The sequence below is a fragment of the Gavia stellata genome, chromosome 9, assembly GCF_030936135.1.
Source record: "Gavia stellata isolate bGavSte3 chromosome 9, bGavSte3.hap2, whole genome shotgun sequence".
Classification (NCBI taxonomy): domain Eukaryota; kingdom Metazoa; phylum Chordata; class Aves; order Gaviiformes; family Gaviidae; genus Gavia; species Gavia stellata.
In genome coordinates, this window is record NC_082602.1 from 36,837,488 (window position 1) to 36,853,938 (window position 16,451).

Here is a 16,451-nt window from a genome sequence, read left to right on the forward strand (position 1 = left end):
AGCAACCAGCAAACACTGCCACTTGTGTGCACAGCTTTGAGCATATTTAAAGCAATGCTGAAGGGCCTCAAGTCTACAAAGCGCACACAAAGACGTGGCCCAAGTGCCACTTGGTGCATGCAGAAGGGGTGCTGCAGGGCATGGATGGAGGGGAAAGGAGCAGCTGCTGGATGGCCCCGAGGTAACCCCCCCCGCCAATCATTCTCATTGCAACGAGTCATAATGCACATGCAAAATATACAAATCAAGGCTGTGGTTAATAAGTGTGATAAATCTGATGCTTGTATTCACTTGATGTATCCCTTTTCCTAAAGGCTTCAGCTCATTTGATTTCAAACTGCCCATTGTAGTCCCTTCCAGGGAGGTTAAAAATCTTTCCTTCATCTTCTGAACATCCCCAGCGAGCCTCGCTGTGCAAAGCGGGTTCTCTCCATGCAACACCACCTTTTCCCAGTGCAAAGCAGTGGTTAACCATGCAGGAGCCCTCCTCACGGGGATGGCGGTGACCCACTCCCTCCCAGCGCTTCATCATGAGTCACCCCGTCCTTGGCAAGAGTCATAACCGGAGCAAGAGCACCATGACAAATCACAGCCACAACAGAACGTCATCAGCTTTGACGTTTTTGTCAAATAAACTTGTGAAAGTATAAATACATTTCTGGGTGCGCTGTCGGAACTCCACCTACACGGGATCATCTGAGCTGGTCACAACCCCAGCTCCTCAACGCTGGGAGTGGGTGGCGAGTGCTCATCGGCAGTGATGAGCACTGTACCAAAATCCTGCGTAGGGCACAAGAATTGAGGTGGAAGATTACCACGGCACAGGGATTGAAGTTAAACAAATAGGCGGAGAGCACTCGAGGCTGAAGCTGCCAAAGGCTGACTCTCGGTGCTGCAACAACTGAAAGCCCATGAGACGGCTCCACCAAGCCAGAGTCAACAGAAGATGTAACTCATTAAGAAAACCCCATCATAAACACTAGTATAATACGCAACTAATTACATTAATATATCAAGAAGTGATATCAAGAAAAATACATTTTTCTACACTGAATTCAGGTCGTTTTGTAACTCCCATCAATATACTTGGTATGATTTCAGTGGAATTGGAACAATTCACTCCATGAGAGTCTGACAGTGGGGAAGCTGCAATAACCTCTGCAGTCCTCTCACCCAGTCAGGGCAAATAACACTTTGCACTGATTTAATGCACTGTAACAATTCAAGTCAGTACACAGCAGCTGCTTATTTTATTACATGATTTGGATAAAACATCGAGACATTTTCATCGAATTTGCTGAAGTTTCATCAGGGTGTGTTTTCACAGGCTGTGCATGGGGATAGGAGGTACTGCTTTGAAAGTCAATGCCGAGTATGTCTGTTGTCCTTGTGAGATGGACAGGATTCAGAGTTTATTCTACTACGCTTTCAAAAGCAGCATTGTGCTGTTGTTGTATTTTGTCCCTTCTTGTGTACAGTGCAAGATTCTGTTTTCTTAGGTATCTGTAGAAACAACTCAAATACCTATGAGTAACCACTATATGGTCCCAAAAGCTAATGCAGTTACACTGAAAGGATTATCACTGCTCTTTAGACTTTTATTATTGGAATATTGAAGATGCTGATGTGATTATCTCTTCAGGAAGCCAATCTTATACTGAGACCATGGTCTTAATACCATGAATGGCTGATAAACCCGGGAGGAAGCAAAGATTTTTTACCCTCTTGCAAGCAAGGAAGTTTACCACCTTGCAGTCCTCATATACAGACTGTCCATAAAAGCAAATCTCAGCTCCTGAGGAACTGCCAGTGAGTATAGCAATAAGTTAAAGTTGGGGCAACACATTCATTTTGTGACTAAAAAAGAGCAGAATGCTGTACCACCAAAATTAGAAGGAAGTAAACTGAACTGACCTAAATTTATCCTCAACTATATCTCTGGAAGGTAACCAGCTTGTAACAGACCTACAGCTCCCTAAGGACAGTAGGGATGCTGAGGGATTCATGAAGGGCTACACTGCACACAGAGAAGGATGAGGATGAGGGTGTACTTCAAAAAAATTGCAAAATTACTCCCCTATTTAATTAAAAAGTATCTTGTCTTCAGCAAAAGCATGATCAGACACAAAATCAAATCTGCTGGATATTTATTACTTGCTATCCCTACACAGTAGCACAAGGAAATCAAACAAGCGACACAGTAGGGAGCGTGTAATGGTGTCTACACCAGCTTTGAGTTAAAACATAGCTTCAAAGTGATGAACAAAAGTGACCAGTTTAAAAGTCTGCCAGTTTAGAAGCAAGCAATGTGTAAGTCATTGTAATTATTCCTTCCAGGCAGCAACACCATTGATTTGTTGTCTCCTCCAACCAACTAACCTTTCAAGCACTGTTGCAGGTTTGCAAGGCATGTGGACTAACCTCTACCCAAATCAGACTTTGCAAATTGCTAACACCCCCCCCTTTTTTTCCTTAAAGACTAATATCTTGCATAAAGTAAAAAAAAATCTTCAATATATTCATGAGGCTGAAAGGTCTTCACAAAAACATACTTGGAAATAAGTCTGTTTTGATTTTTTCTAAAAATTTCAGAATTTTACTTTGGAATTTGAGCATTCTGCACAGATTGTTTCATCTATGTTTTTTCTTATTGTTGTCATTTTGTTATTTCATGACATGCCATGATAGTGCATAATTTAACATGTTTGAAAGGTTAATTTTAAGAAAATGCATCAAGTCACAAATACATCTTACTCACTGAAACATTGCATCCTCTTCTAAAAATCAAAACATCCTCTGCGTTGAAACAGTCTGAAAGTTTACATTACAGTCAGTACACATTGACTCTATTTAGACATGTGGGTTTTCTCTTGATACAAAAGATAGTGCTGAATTATCAAAAGATAGTTTGGGTTGTGGGAAACATGTTTTCTATGTTTTTTAGATCCTTGCCAAACTGCTAAGTGTGATTAATATTTTCTTTCCCTCTGTCAAGAGAGTGCATATTTTAAACTATCACATCATTGCTTTAAATATATGGCACAACTCCACAGTGATGCTTCCAGTGTCCCACTCAACAGCCTTGAACAATTGCTTAAAGATACTTGGTTCATAAAACAGAAAGATGTATTGGCAGCAATATAAAGAATTATATATTGTATTTCTCCCCCAAATATTCAGCCATAAACCCTCTTGTTGCCCAGCTACATCCTTTCAGAGGAGGATGTCATATGCCTCTCAAGAAGGTCACATCACTCGCACAACTTTCTCTAGCCTGAGAAGTCAAAGAAAACAGCTCTGCAAAGAGATGTCACCAATATCCGCCTATCAACTACTGGATATTCATGGTGAAACAGTGTGGTAACTGCCCAGAGACACTGATGTCCAGACGTTCTCAGTTCATACAAAGGAACTGATATTCTGCTTACTCTCAGGGTGTTAGCTTTTATTCATATCAACCCACACCTGTGGCACTTCTGCATTTTGGATAACCTCAGGATAAAAATCAAAAAGGAGTCCTGGTTCTTGCAGCTGGGCCCCACTTTATCTGTGAAATTCAACATCTGCAAATCTTCTGGGTAATCCAAACAGAGCTTGCCATTTACGACAGTAAAAAGAGTGTTTTGCCATGATTTCAGGTTTCCCCAAGAAAGCCTGAGGTGCCTCAACAGCAAGAGCCCTTGAGTCCACATGCTTGCTTTGACTGGTAAGAGGAAGGACCCCTCAAATTCAGGAATTTTTGTTCAAAGCCTGTTTTGTTGTTACAGGAGGAAAAAAGAAAAGCACAAAGATTTGATTCCACATGACTATCATGGAATTCACAGTCAGGCAGTTTGATCACAAAATTTGACTCTTAAGTGTTTTTCCTTAAAAAGGAAATGATTAAACAATTCAAGTATTCATTACTAACCAAGCATGGTTTCTTCTTTCTCTAGTCAGGTCATCTGTGCTTTCCAGAGCTATTTTGGCACCTTGGCCTCTTCCTTCTCAAGGCTGTCGTGTCTCAAGCACAACAGCCCTGGTCAGGCAAGCAGGGGAAGATGGACAAGAAACAGCAACTTCCCAAGTGAGCTTGGGAGAGGAATAACTGAGGTGAAGCAATTCCTACCAGCATACAGAAAGTGGCAACCCCACGCATCTTTGTGTTCCTTGCATTGTGTCAACTGTAACCTTCAATTCATCGTTGCCTATAAAGCTCTAAAAAACCCCAACCCAATAAGCAAGGCTGGATGTGAATAGACTGTCTCTGGGTGGAATGGGCCATCAGCAAAACCAGACTACAGTTGCCAGCACTGCTATAAGGAGTAAAGGGTTGCTTCCACCACCAGTTCACTAGCTCTGGCTACAGCATCAACATAAAAGCAGAATCAAAGGCCAGACTGCTAATAACTCAAGTGTTGCAGCCCTGCAATGAGGGGCAAAGTTATTTGCTGCAGGATTCAGCGAGGTGTCCTTGCCCTCCCTCCCTTATCATTTCACATGTCCTCATTGAGTCAGCAGCGGGAAGCTAAAGGGACCAGGACAGGTACAAATCTGATCTAGGCAGAAGCTCAGAGAGGACTTTCAGTTAAATAATTTTTCATTTTGTTCAAGTTTCTTGTTCAATACAAAGAGGAAAAAAAAAAGTTGTTTTTCTGCTTCTTCATCACTATCACATAATAGCATTGGTGAACTTAGCATATATCCTAGTGTCATGATTTTTTTTTTATACAATGCTGGGAAAGTCTCCAAGGCTCAAATAAAAATCTTACCTTGGCTCTCAAGCTTGGCAAGCTTTTGCTTCTAATACAACACAGATCAGAGGGGTGTTTTTTTGGCTCTCCTACCTGAAATAAGCTTATTTTCCAACATACGTTTCTATTAGTTATGAAAGCACTATTTTCTTATGGCATAACTTCATGGAGTTGGGAAGGTGCCTCAGGTAACAGAACAGCATCTTTTTGTACAAACTTTATATCAAAAATAGTGGGGTTTGATACCATCACAGTCAGTAGCTAAGTATAAGTGACAAAAGCTAGTGAGCCTCCTTTGCTTCTAGTGTTCATTACAGCAAAGCAGTCACAAAAGAACCTGCGCAGACCACTAAAGTCCTACCAGCCTGTTTCTCCTGGGCTGGCTTACAAAAGGCAATTCACTGCATGCAACCCCTGTGACTACGCTCAGGTCATTGTCTCCCGAATTTGGCACAAGTACCAAAGCTTCCATCAGTGCCCCTGACTCCCACCCTAAGGCAACATCTGGTCCAAGCTCAGGGTCTCTACTGTTGTCTGGATTCAATTTCCTTTTGTGTAGCTCTTCTCCAAATCAGGATTTCATGGTTTTTCCTCTCCTCTCACTTTCTTGACTGCTGGAGGACTTGGGGTAGAAAGTCATACCGAGATGATCGTCTTTCAGATGCAACAGCATGGTTAATTCAGAAAGCAGCATCTACCACCTCCCTGGGTATGATGTCCCCAGGTGCTGAGACTCTGGAAACCCCAGGACACTACTCTTGGCTCAGACGAGGGCCACATACATCAGCCTAAACTCTTGAAAACATGAACATCTACTTTGGTGTCTCAGGGAGTACCAAGTTATTTTTAAAATCTAAGGACTTACATGTGCAGAAGCAGAGCATGCAAACATCAGCTACACTGATTTTATTGGTTCAATCTGATGAGGGGAGAGAGAAAACGAGGTGGACTCCAGGGAAGGTCATCCCACAGCCAAGGCTGTATCAAGAGACACCAAGCAAGATGGAGGCCATGACACCCTGACAAGAAAAGCCACCTTCATGGCAGTCCTTTATGTGCAAGCTGGAGGCAGGGAAGGAGGTCACTCCTTCCTGGGACTATTTCTCCCCACTCCCCTGGCCCCTCCATGGGGCAGAGCCCAGTCACACAGGACATGTTTTCCAGGAGACATTAGCCTGCCCACAGCACAGCTGGTCCAGTTGAGACCATCTTTGCTCCTATGAGGCAGAAATGTGCCTGTTTCTCCACAAATCTGAGTAACAATCCAGGAGGAGCCTGGACCTGCTCTGCCAACATCAACCCTGCTCTTCCTGCAGACCCTCAGTGTTCTGCCCACCAACTCTCCGTGGGGGAAGAGGGCAAAAGCAAGATTCAGTAATTTAAAAACCAAACTAAAAAAAGATGACTGTGAATACCAACTATAAATAGAGTGTCAAGTCCTGCTGTAAGCTCACAATATAGCTGAACTAAAAATAGCAATACGACAAGACAAAGCAGTGCAGCACTGGTGTTGATACGAACAGCCATGTCAAGAGTATGAATATAGAAAAGAATAAGACCTTGCTACAGTAATTATCTGCCTAACACAGAACACTGTGGAATAAATATAGAAGCCTTATTGCCAAAAAGGCTCCTACTCCCACAGCAATGTTAAAAGAAATTAAAAAACCTTGAAAATTAAACTATAGAAGGAAAAAACCTCTTTTTCCTTTTTCTTAGCTACAGTGGTATTTTTCTGCTTTGCTTTTTATTATATGACACACTTATTTTCTAAGCAAGAGACCTGACCAGAATGAATGGATCTCAGGCTGTGTATCTCCTGTATACTTGATCAAAAAGTGCAGCAGCACAAGTGGGATTATTTGCTCACATAATGCAGTGACACTCAATGAGAAATTAAAAGAGACTGAACATACACTGGGGGGGGGGGAGTAAACCATCACCTCCAGTTCCTGTTTACGCCAGCTGATTGCTGTTTTCCCGGTATATCATTCTCACCCCATTCACACCAGCCGTGTTACAGAGCAATCTGGGCACCTAACCTACACTCAGCAGCAGGTCACAAAGGAGTAAGCGCACACAAGTCTGTGCAAACCAGTTATTTCCCAGTGCCACAGACTCATTCTGTAACACAAGTGGTAACCAGAAAGCTCACGAATGCTTTTGGCATTGGAGGTGGGCAGCACTCCAAGACCAAAGCCAAGTCCCTGTGGTACATGTGGCTGGATTGCCTCCTTAGACCAACGCAGCAAGGCAGCTGCCTTATTCGTGGCGAGCACTCCTTCCTAAGAAATTTTCTAGCAAGCAGGTTTGAACAGCATGGAGGCTTCCTAGCATCCATAAACACAGCACAACATGCCTGCTACCAAACACTGCAGTCCTGGTCAACACATACTGTGTGGTTTTTTGCTTATATTATAAATTCCTCTATAGAACAAAAAAGTATAGATATAAAATTTGTAGGGCATATGGGAACTGCTCATTTAAAAGTGATATTTGTTTTGGGATTTTACCAATTATTTGGTGATTGCCTATGTATTAGGAAATCTCAAAGACCACTGGTTATTCTTTAAGATGATAAATTAATCAAGTTAAATATTTGAAAAGGATTAGGAAGTTTAAGACAAGCGAATTTGACAAGGTAAGTATAAAGGCATATAATCTGAGGGAATCGTGGTGCTTCCTTTGCCAGACACAGATAAAGACTATAGCAGTTTGCTACATTTAAACTTGTATTTTATGCCATATAAAAACACTTTATCTTTTACTGTTCTTCCATTCAATTACTTGGTGTCACACAGCATTTCCATTCTTCCTTTTTTCCCCTCAAAAACCCAAACCACAATACAATATGAATTCTTTCGTCTGAAAGCTCAGAATCTCATGGAGAAAAGTAAGCATGTACTTACGACCAGAGGGAGTTTCTTCCTTGTGTGATGACTCCAGTGAATTTTGTTAGCCTTCGAGCATCTACTTCAATCCACTGGTACGGGTCATTTCTTCCTGCACACCAAGCACCGTCATAAAAATCATTTTCGTTAACACCTGCCTGAAAAGAAGGCAAAACTGTCTTCATAAATCAGAACCAAGAAACTGAAGGTCTTTCATGGGAAAACGAAAAGAAAACATGAACTCATTATTCATTCCACTTACTCCTTTGGCTCTCTTTTAAGACCCCCGAGACTGTCATTCTCAACAGCTATATGGAGCAACCAAAATATTTTCTTACTCGAAGCGGGGAGGGAAATTCTGCAAAGTCCCTTCAAAGACTAAGAACCATGACATATAAACTTAAGTTAGAGTGAGAGAGAGCATAAACACAGCTTCAGTTCAGACCACCTGTCTGTGCCTGTGGCCTGATAGAACCTTTATCCAGAACAAATCATCCACATGGTCTTCAGAGTTATGAAAGTCCTAAAAAGCCAGCTCCAACCCACGTAAATAATGGTCAGTGCTGGAGCAATCTCCTTTCCCCTGGAAGCAGCAAAGGAGGGTGTAGGGCATATGGGAACAGCAATACCATTTCCCATCAATTTTCAATCCCAGAATTATTACTTTTCATCAGTAGGGATATTCAAGCCTTAAGCAAATTAATATCAAAGGTTACAAATCCAGGAATGCCCAGCTGTACTCCAACTTGTGGACCAATCCATATCCCAATTTATGTTGGCAGCGACACCACAAACAGCCTTCTCAACATTTCCAAAGAAATAGCTGCAAGGTATTTTGAGCAAGCTGTATTCTAAACACATCTGAAATAGCATTTAAAGAAACAGCATCTGAGGTCTTCAGATATTTATCTTATTACTATAGCCGAGGAAATGTTCGGCACCAAGCTGGCTACTGCCATAGAGAGCACAGGAGATTTTCCATATGGTCCTCTGAGGCTACATGTATTTTTATGATATTTCATCTGTCTTTAATGTGGATTTATCATTGCCATCCACACAATTCCAAGAATGGATATCCTTAATTATTTCTCAAATATAAATGGAGAGTCTGGGAAACTTTGTAAGTTTATATTAAAGACAGATCTTAAAGCTCTGGTGTCCCACTGAACAACAATAACTGTGTATTTTCAGTTGGGGGTGTGTGTGTATATATATAAATCATAAATGAAGTACCCAAGAATACAACTGTCAACTAAATTTCCTGTATTATCCCTCAGCTTCCCACTGAGCAGTACTAGCAGATATTAGTCATAGCTGGGTTACAATGCCAGAGACTGACAGGTCTATCTACCTCCATTTTTACAGACAGTTTCTACCAAAATGGGCATTGGGTGGGTCTCGTTCACAAAGAGAGGACGCAGTTGTTAATCCCTTTACCCAGTCTGAGTCTGGCGGCATCTTAAGGAAGTGCTGCAAAACAATTTAATTTATTCCTAAATTCAGTTCCTAAAACTTCTCATTTTCCCTGGTATTCAAATCTGAGATAGAGGACTTTAATTATTTGTTTTCCTGCATCTACCAAATTTATGTTAAGCCATCTACTTCTATGTATTAACTCTGCTATTTTACAGTGAAGTTTGTATAAAACTACAAGATGTGGAAAAACTCTATCAACAATGGAAGATAAATTCTTCATGGAGAACTGAACAATGGGAAAACATGAGAATATAATTATGATCACTGACCTGAGTTATAACCTTTTTCAAGAAAAGGTTTCAATGCATTTTAAAATAAGATGGAATTTGAAGTAGCCTTAGGGTTTAAAACCAGTGCTTGCCAGGAAGCATTAAGATCTGCAGAGCACCTTGAACCAGCATTATGCTAATCCCCCTCACACTGATGAAATTCCACCCATTTCTGCAGACCAAGTACCCATATCTCTCATAGCTTCAGCTGGTGTCCTTGGTCCTCATTCAGACTAGGATATTGCCCATTGGTGTGATGCTCATCAGAGTGTACAACTCTCCTCTACATTACAGTAAGAGCGAAGCAGAGGAGAAAAAAAGAGTTTATTTGCAAAATACCCCTAAACTACATACTCAAGTCTCTATGGTTTCAACTGGACTTAAATAAAGCTAAGCATGTGCTTAAACTATATATCAAATATGGGGAGTCTAAAGGACATGCTTACAGTTACGCACCACTTAAAATACTCTGGCCTTAAACAGGGGCAAAGAGCATAAAAGAAAAAAGAAACTGTGCTGTTACTTCTTCCTGCTCTCTTATTTCCTGACATCAGCTTCTCTACTTTTTTACCTTTTACTAGGTAAAAAGAAGCAGGTGTTGTGTATAACTATCACAGAGTAATAACTGAAAAAAGGAGTTTAATCAATGAGAAGTTCTTATTAGAAATATTTCCAAAAGAAAAGAATTCCAGTAAATTTATGTTGAAACTTCTCTTCTCAAGCTTCAAGTCTGTATTTTTTCTTAAGGCACTTGAAGTTTTGAATTTGCCCTATGGCCACTTCAAAATATTGTTTCTATAAAAAAACCTTATAAACTTAACTGAATATTTAGTAGTTAAAATTGATATTAAATTTCTTGGGAAAAATTTTCATTCCTGAAATACGAGAACAATTATCATCAAATATTCAAGCAAAGAATATAGATCAAGATACCTTTTCTCAGTAAGATGTTTACTTGAATTTAAAAATTGTATATTGAATTAACAGAGATAATGGATTCAAGTTATGACACACATAACTTCAAGCTTTACATTTTAAACACATTATCTTCATAAGGAGGAGTTTGAAGGAGCTAATGAAAAGTGGAAGTAAGGACTGGGCCTTAAGCAAACCCATTTTTCCAATCACTGAATTTTCAAGAATAAATCAAAGTCTAACCCAGCTTATATTTCACTTGCAGGCAAATGCAAAAGCATTTCTCAATATGCAGTGTCTTATGAAAAAAACCCTTCTTGATATAGGAAAAGGGACTTTTTTCTGTCACTCCTGACTAAGTTATGTATAAATGTGAAAGTTGGAAATTGTAATTCAGATAAAACAAATCAACTCTTTATTATGTACCCAGAAGCTAAGATGAAGGGAAATCAAAAGGTTACAATTCTTTTACAAATTGTATGACTTCAGATTTTGATTCATGTTTCTCTTCCGAGTTAGACATGCGCAAGACAGAATAAACACTTGCTCACATTATGGCTGTTCCAAAAGCTTTGTTTTATAATGAGGAGGAAGATATTACTGCCTAAATATATTCAAATGAAGAAAGAAATTTCAGTCTTCTGCCACAGGTCAGCTAGAAGAGCAGTAAAAATATACCTAATATCAAACCATTTCTACTTAAATTCTTCTCCATTCCCAGCAGGGTGATCACAAACATTATTTTACCATAGGAAGTTTGGGAGGAAAAAAAAAAGCATTACTCATCACAGGTATTTATAGCAACCACTGCCAGTGGGAAGGAGGAGAGGAATTAAAGCAAACAGGCTGAAAGCAGAACTTCAATAATTTGGTCTTTTGCTTGTGTTTTGATAATGGAGCTTTTCAAAAGGAGCTACTGAAAACACAAGAAGTAATACAACCTGCTGATTTGCATACACGATTGCCGTACTTGGTTAATCTTCAATGCTGTTTGGAATTCTCGAACCGGGAAAACGAGGAAGGGGAAGAAGCATAATTATTTCAGGTTTTAACCACTGCTAATTATTTTACAAGTGACAAATACTAATGACTTTTATCCCCGAAGGCAGAACGCCTCAGTGAATATTATTTTATGCTATGATTTTTCCCCGATGATGTCAAATTACTACTGGTTGTGCCACTATTGCAGTTGCAGGCTAGATCTCCAATACACTGGGCTCTACAACCCAAGTAGCATTGCTCCTGCTCTTAAGAGGTCCCAGCTTAATCACCGCATCCACACAGGACTGGGAGCAAAATCGGGTCCCAGGCAGTGCAAGGTCACAAGAGCAGCAGATCCTAGAAGGTCTTATCCAGTCCTGCTAAGGCTGTCCTTTGCAATAAAGGGTATGCTGCCAGATTGCTTTCATACGCTTCAAATAGTCTAAATAGAATAAAAAAGTAACTCTCAGAAGTCTTTGAAAAAACATCATTATTCTGTAAATTCCCCGTGAATTGAGGTAGTGCCAGTTACCTGGGGTGAGCCCCAAGCTTCTCAGCTGACTTCACATCAGATGATGAGGTTGAGCAGACTGCAGATTATGTCTTATTTCGGGGAGGACCACAATAGTCACATGAATATCGTGATGGCACTGTGGTGATACGCAGACCATGCACAAGGGCAGCAGCCCATAAAATTGCTCATTGCCATACATTTAGTATAGTACTCTTGTGAAACTTGAGTGGCACATGGGCATCTCAAAGTCTCTCTGACTTGAGCCAAGTGTTTTTCTTCACGTACAGTACTAAACAGCATGAAAACACAGCTGCTTAAATACCAGTGCCTTTTGCCTTTCCCCAGCATGCTGTAACCTGCCCTTTTGAGCAGCAAACAGAAATCACCAGGAACCTCATTACCCATCTGACACGTCAGTCCCCTTTAGTACCTATTCTTGGTTATGGGCATATATCTTTTAAATACTACCAAAATTCAGAAGTCTTAATGCAAAGATAAAATTAAGCACTGAAACCCAAGTGACAGGGAAGAGACCTGCAAATTCTAAGTGGCTTTGAAAAATTTTAAAATGCTATTAATTTTAAGCTAATCCCAAAGAAAACAGTATCTGAAAGAAAAAATACATGCCAGCCCATACTTTTAACACTGCCAGTCAGAGTGGTAACTTTAAGTGGTCAAGGGGTTTAGGGAATTGCTCTATCGATAGTATACAGACAAGCTTTCAGTAAGGGTAAAAGCTTTTGATTTGAGGATTACTAGAAATATTTTCGAGGTAAAGATGTAGCGGAGAAAAAGGGCTACATTTAAACAAGAAAAGTAGGCCAGAGAAATCGCTTTGCAATAAGCCAGGAGCTTCCCACAGTCCTGGGATCAGGTAAGTGCCTATATCAGAAAAGTGTCAAAATAGCTTTTGGATAATAAGGAGAAAAAATCTACATGCAATGCATAAGGTTCAAGAAAATGACAACACCAAAGTCTGTATCAAGCAGAAGCATGACATCACGAAGCCTTCGTTCACAGGAAACAAAGCACAATCTTTGGAATGAAGAAGAATAAAACCCCAATTTGCATGGGACAGAAGGTCCTTTCACCCCAGACTCCACACAGCACTCCAGGGAGGGGACAACAGTCCCCACCCTGCAGAGGTGAGGACCTTATTCTTACAATAAATGCAAAAGAAACCATTGCCACAGAACTGGCAGAAGCGTTACGGTTATAACCAGCTGTTCCCAGACATGGCTACTACCCAGCAGGTGAAGGTGGGATGGGAGAAGTGCAGGCTCTGAGGTCCTGGCGGACAGAACACCAAAAGGCACGCACTTGGTCTAATCTGAGCCCCGGGAGCTTTTGGGAAGGAAGAGCTGAGGGGCACCTTTCTTCTATTTGCTTCCCATCAAGAAGGGGGGTTGTGGAGACGTGGGTGTTGGTCTCTTCTCCCATGTAGCTAGCAATAGAACAATAGGAAATAGCCTTAATTGCACCAGGGGAGGTTTAGAGCGGATATTAGGAAAAATTTCTTTACTGAGAGAGTGGTGAAGCATTGGAACAGGCTGCCCAGGGAGGTGGTGGAGTCACCATCACTGGAGGTGTTCAAGGAACATGTGGACGTGGCACTGCGGGACATGATGGTGTTGGGTTAACAATTGGGTCTTACAGGTCTTTTCCAACCTTAATGATTTCGTGAAGAGGCTGTCTCCTTGACTTCTGATAGAGGATCTGGACTATATTTAGGGGAAACATCAGCCATAGCTAAGACTCTTATGCTTCTCCATTTTAAAGCAGTGTTCCTGGTGATGTCAGGACACCAGACTAGATGGACTCCTGCTCTGAACCACCACAGTCATTCTTGTGTTTAAATAAATAGGACTTTAACACCAGTGTGAAAAACGAGGAACCACAGCCAACATAGAATTCAGAGGTTTGCATCACAATCCTTGGTCTTACGCCACTATATAAACAAAGCTATAATAAAATAATTAAATATTCCTATAGAACCCACCTGAACATCACCTGCATACCATTTTTGTGTTCATGAGGTCTTTCTCCAGGCAGAGAATATGAAGCAAAGACACAAACTCCCTCACTCAGAACTCAAAAGGAATTAACTACAAAGGCTGCAGGTGAGACCTCACCTTGCACCCAACCCACTGTACCCGCACACTGAGTTGGAAAGGAAGACATAGCAAAGTGGTTTACTGAGTCAACATCAGCTCATTAAAACAACGGGGAAAAAAAAAAAAAAAAAAAGGCAGTCTTTTCCCCCTATAGAGAAGCTCGGAGAGCTGTTTGTGTAGAGGCACTAGAAGAAGCCAAAGCAAAGGCAGGTAACTGCACCATGGGGTTTTAACTAAGAGTGGTCCCTCCTTCCAGCAGCTGCCCACCATTACACTGCAGTGGGCACCACGTGAAATTGCACTGCTGATTAGAGCTCATCCTTCCTAATCCCAGTCTTAGTTCCTTAACTAGCAAACCCCTTCAGCTGGAGAAAAAAAAAATCTAATGGAGGGTCTAATAATGAAAGGTAACTAATAAATGAAATAAACTTCAGAGATTTTTCAGTGGTGACTTGGTACTAGTATCCTGTTTATGACTTTTAAATTTGTACTTTTTATGCAAAAGTAACGTTTTTACACTGGAGAAGACTATAATTCAGAAAATAGCAGTAATAAAGTGAAAAACAGAAACACAAGAAATGGGAAAATAGAAGTTGGTCCTGCAAAGCATCTAAGTGCATCTTTAATCCTAAATAAAAGAAGTTAAAGCAGATTGTATGCTGGGGATTTCTGAATTGAAGCATTTTTTGCTAGCATAATCATTGCCTCTGAAAAGCTGCCTTAGGGCAAATGCTTCACTTAAAACCACACTTTCAATTAACTACTGTCATTAACTACAGACAAACAACAAAAAAGCAACTTGCTGTGTGAGCTTCCTTCCAGGCTGATTCTTAAGGGAGCTGGGATGATTTCCTGCAGCTGGGACGGGAGCACTTCTGGCTGTCTCCCCCTTCGCTTGCCCATAGAGGTCTGTTTGGATTTGTACCCTCAGCACACTGAGTTTGGAGTTTTTTCTAACTAAGCCCCATGAACCTAAAGGTTATCCATCAAACTTACTCACTTCTGTAATTCCAGTGTTTCTCCTTCATTTGAATTACATGAGCTGACAAAGTAGTCAGAACTGATAACCATCCATTGGTTCTCTTTATGCAACAGTACAACCTTAAGCCATTCTCCCACTTAGGAGAAAAAATTGATGTTACCTGAATATTAAGCCTTCCTCTGTGGGCCCCGAGGCCATACCGCTTTGCTGTAGAGGCATGGAGCTGGAAGTCAGTGATTTTTAATGTCTCTAGACCAAGTGGAGGACAATCTACAAAACAAAAGATCAATTAAAATGTAATTAAAAAAAAAACAACAAACCAAACCCACACAAACCAAACAAGTATTCAGAATTTCTGGATTTCACTTGTGCCAAACTGGATGCGGTCCCCAGCTGGTACAAATGAGCACAGCACCACTGAAGTCAATGAGAAATGGCAGCTCTCATAAAATCAATCTAAAAACATCTAAAAATCGCTCTCTCCAACTACCTGAAAGGAGGTTGCAGAGAGGTGGGTGCTGGTCTCTTCTCCCAAGTGACAAGTGATAGGACAAGAGGAAATGGCCTCAAGTTGTGCCAGGGGAGGTTCAGGCTGGATATTAGGAAAAATTTCTTTCCTGAGAGAGTGGTGAAGCATTGGGACAGGCTGCCCAGGGAGGTGGTGGAGTCACCATCACTGGAGGTGTTCAAGGAACATGTGGACATGGCACTGTGGGACGTGGTTTAGTGGGCATGGTGGTGTTGGGTTGATGGTTGGACTTGATGATCTTACAGGTCTTTTCCAGCCTTAATGATTCTGTGATTCTATAATGAAGCAATGCTGATTTACACCAGCTGAGGATCTGGCTTTTTGAGGATCTTAGATAGTTATTACTGCTTGCTATATGCTTCAGTTTTTCAGGATATGCACAGTATTTCCTGTCAAGTGCTTTTCAGTACAAAATGCCAGTAAATGGCCTTTTATTTTTCTCTCTTTTGGCATTTTCTTTTTCATCTCTTGTTTTCATATCCCGCCCCCCCTGCCCATACTCATTCCAAGCTACTGTATGAAGTTATGTTTTTAATTAAAATCTGTTCTGGAAACTTCAATCACAGTCCCTCACGTTGCACAATAGCATCTGTTACAGAGGTCTGGGAGGCCGGACGGCTGAGCTCTGTAGAGGTAATGACTAAGCACAAAGAGGGCAATTTTGAAACAAGGGGCCACCTCTCTAAGCTCCAAAGCCTTGAAGAAAGAAAAGCAGATGCCGTTACTTTAGCAGCTAGCCAGCAATGCAGCAAACTAGAGCCTGGAGCTCTGGCTTCGGAAGATAAGACGTTGGAAAGAGTCCACTTCATCATTATCAGAAAAATATTCTGCTCTAAAATGACCCCAGCCACCACAGCATTTAAGTCCCTCGCAATGTTTGGTGTATTTACCCTCAAAATACCGTGGTGAGGTGGGGAAGACGCACTCTCACTGTTTCACAGAAGGTGAACAAAAGCACGGAGAGACACTTTGGGAGCATCTAAATTGTATGACGGAGCGCAATTTAGAGACCCTGAAGTAGTGCCAGCTGGAATTGGAAAGTCTGTG

The 16,451-nt window shown here is 41.0% G+C and overlaps 1 protein-coding gene across 1 annotated transcript in view; it reads right to left on the bottom strand.

Annotated features, from left to right (window-relative positions):
* Positions 1–16,451, bottom strand: part of CPXM2 (carboxypeptidase X, M14 family member 2) — a 77,066-nt gene that overhangs the window by 35,397 nt on the left and 25,218 nt on the right. Inside the window, exons 2-3 of the mRNA XM_009811029.2 lie at positions 15,036–15,145; positions 7,643–7,782 (exon numbers count right to left, since the gene is read on the bottom strand). Of these exons, the coding sequence (XP_009809331.2) occupies positions 7,643–7,782; positions 15,036–15,145 (250 nt within the window). The remainder of the gene's footprint in view (positions 1–7,642; positions 7,783–15,035; positions 15,146–16,451) is intronic.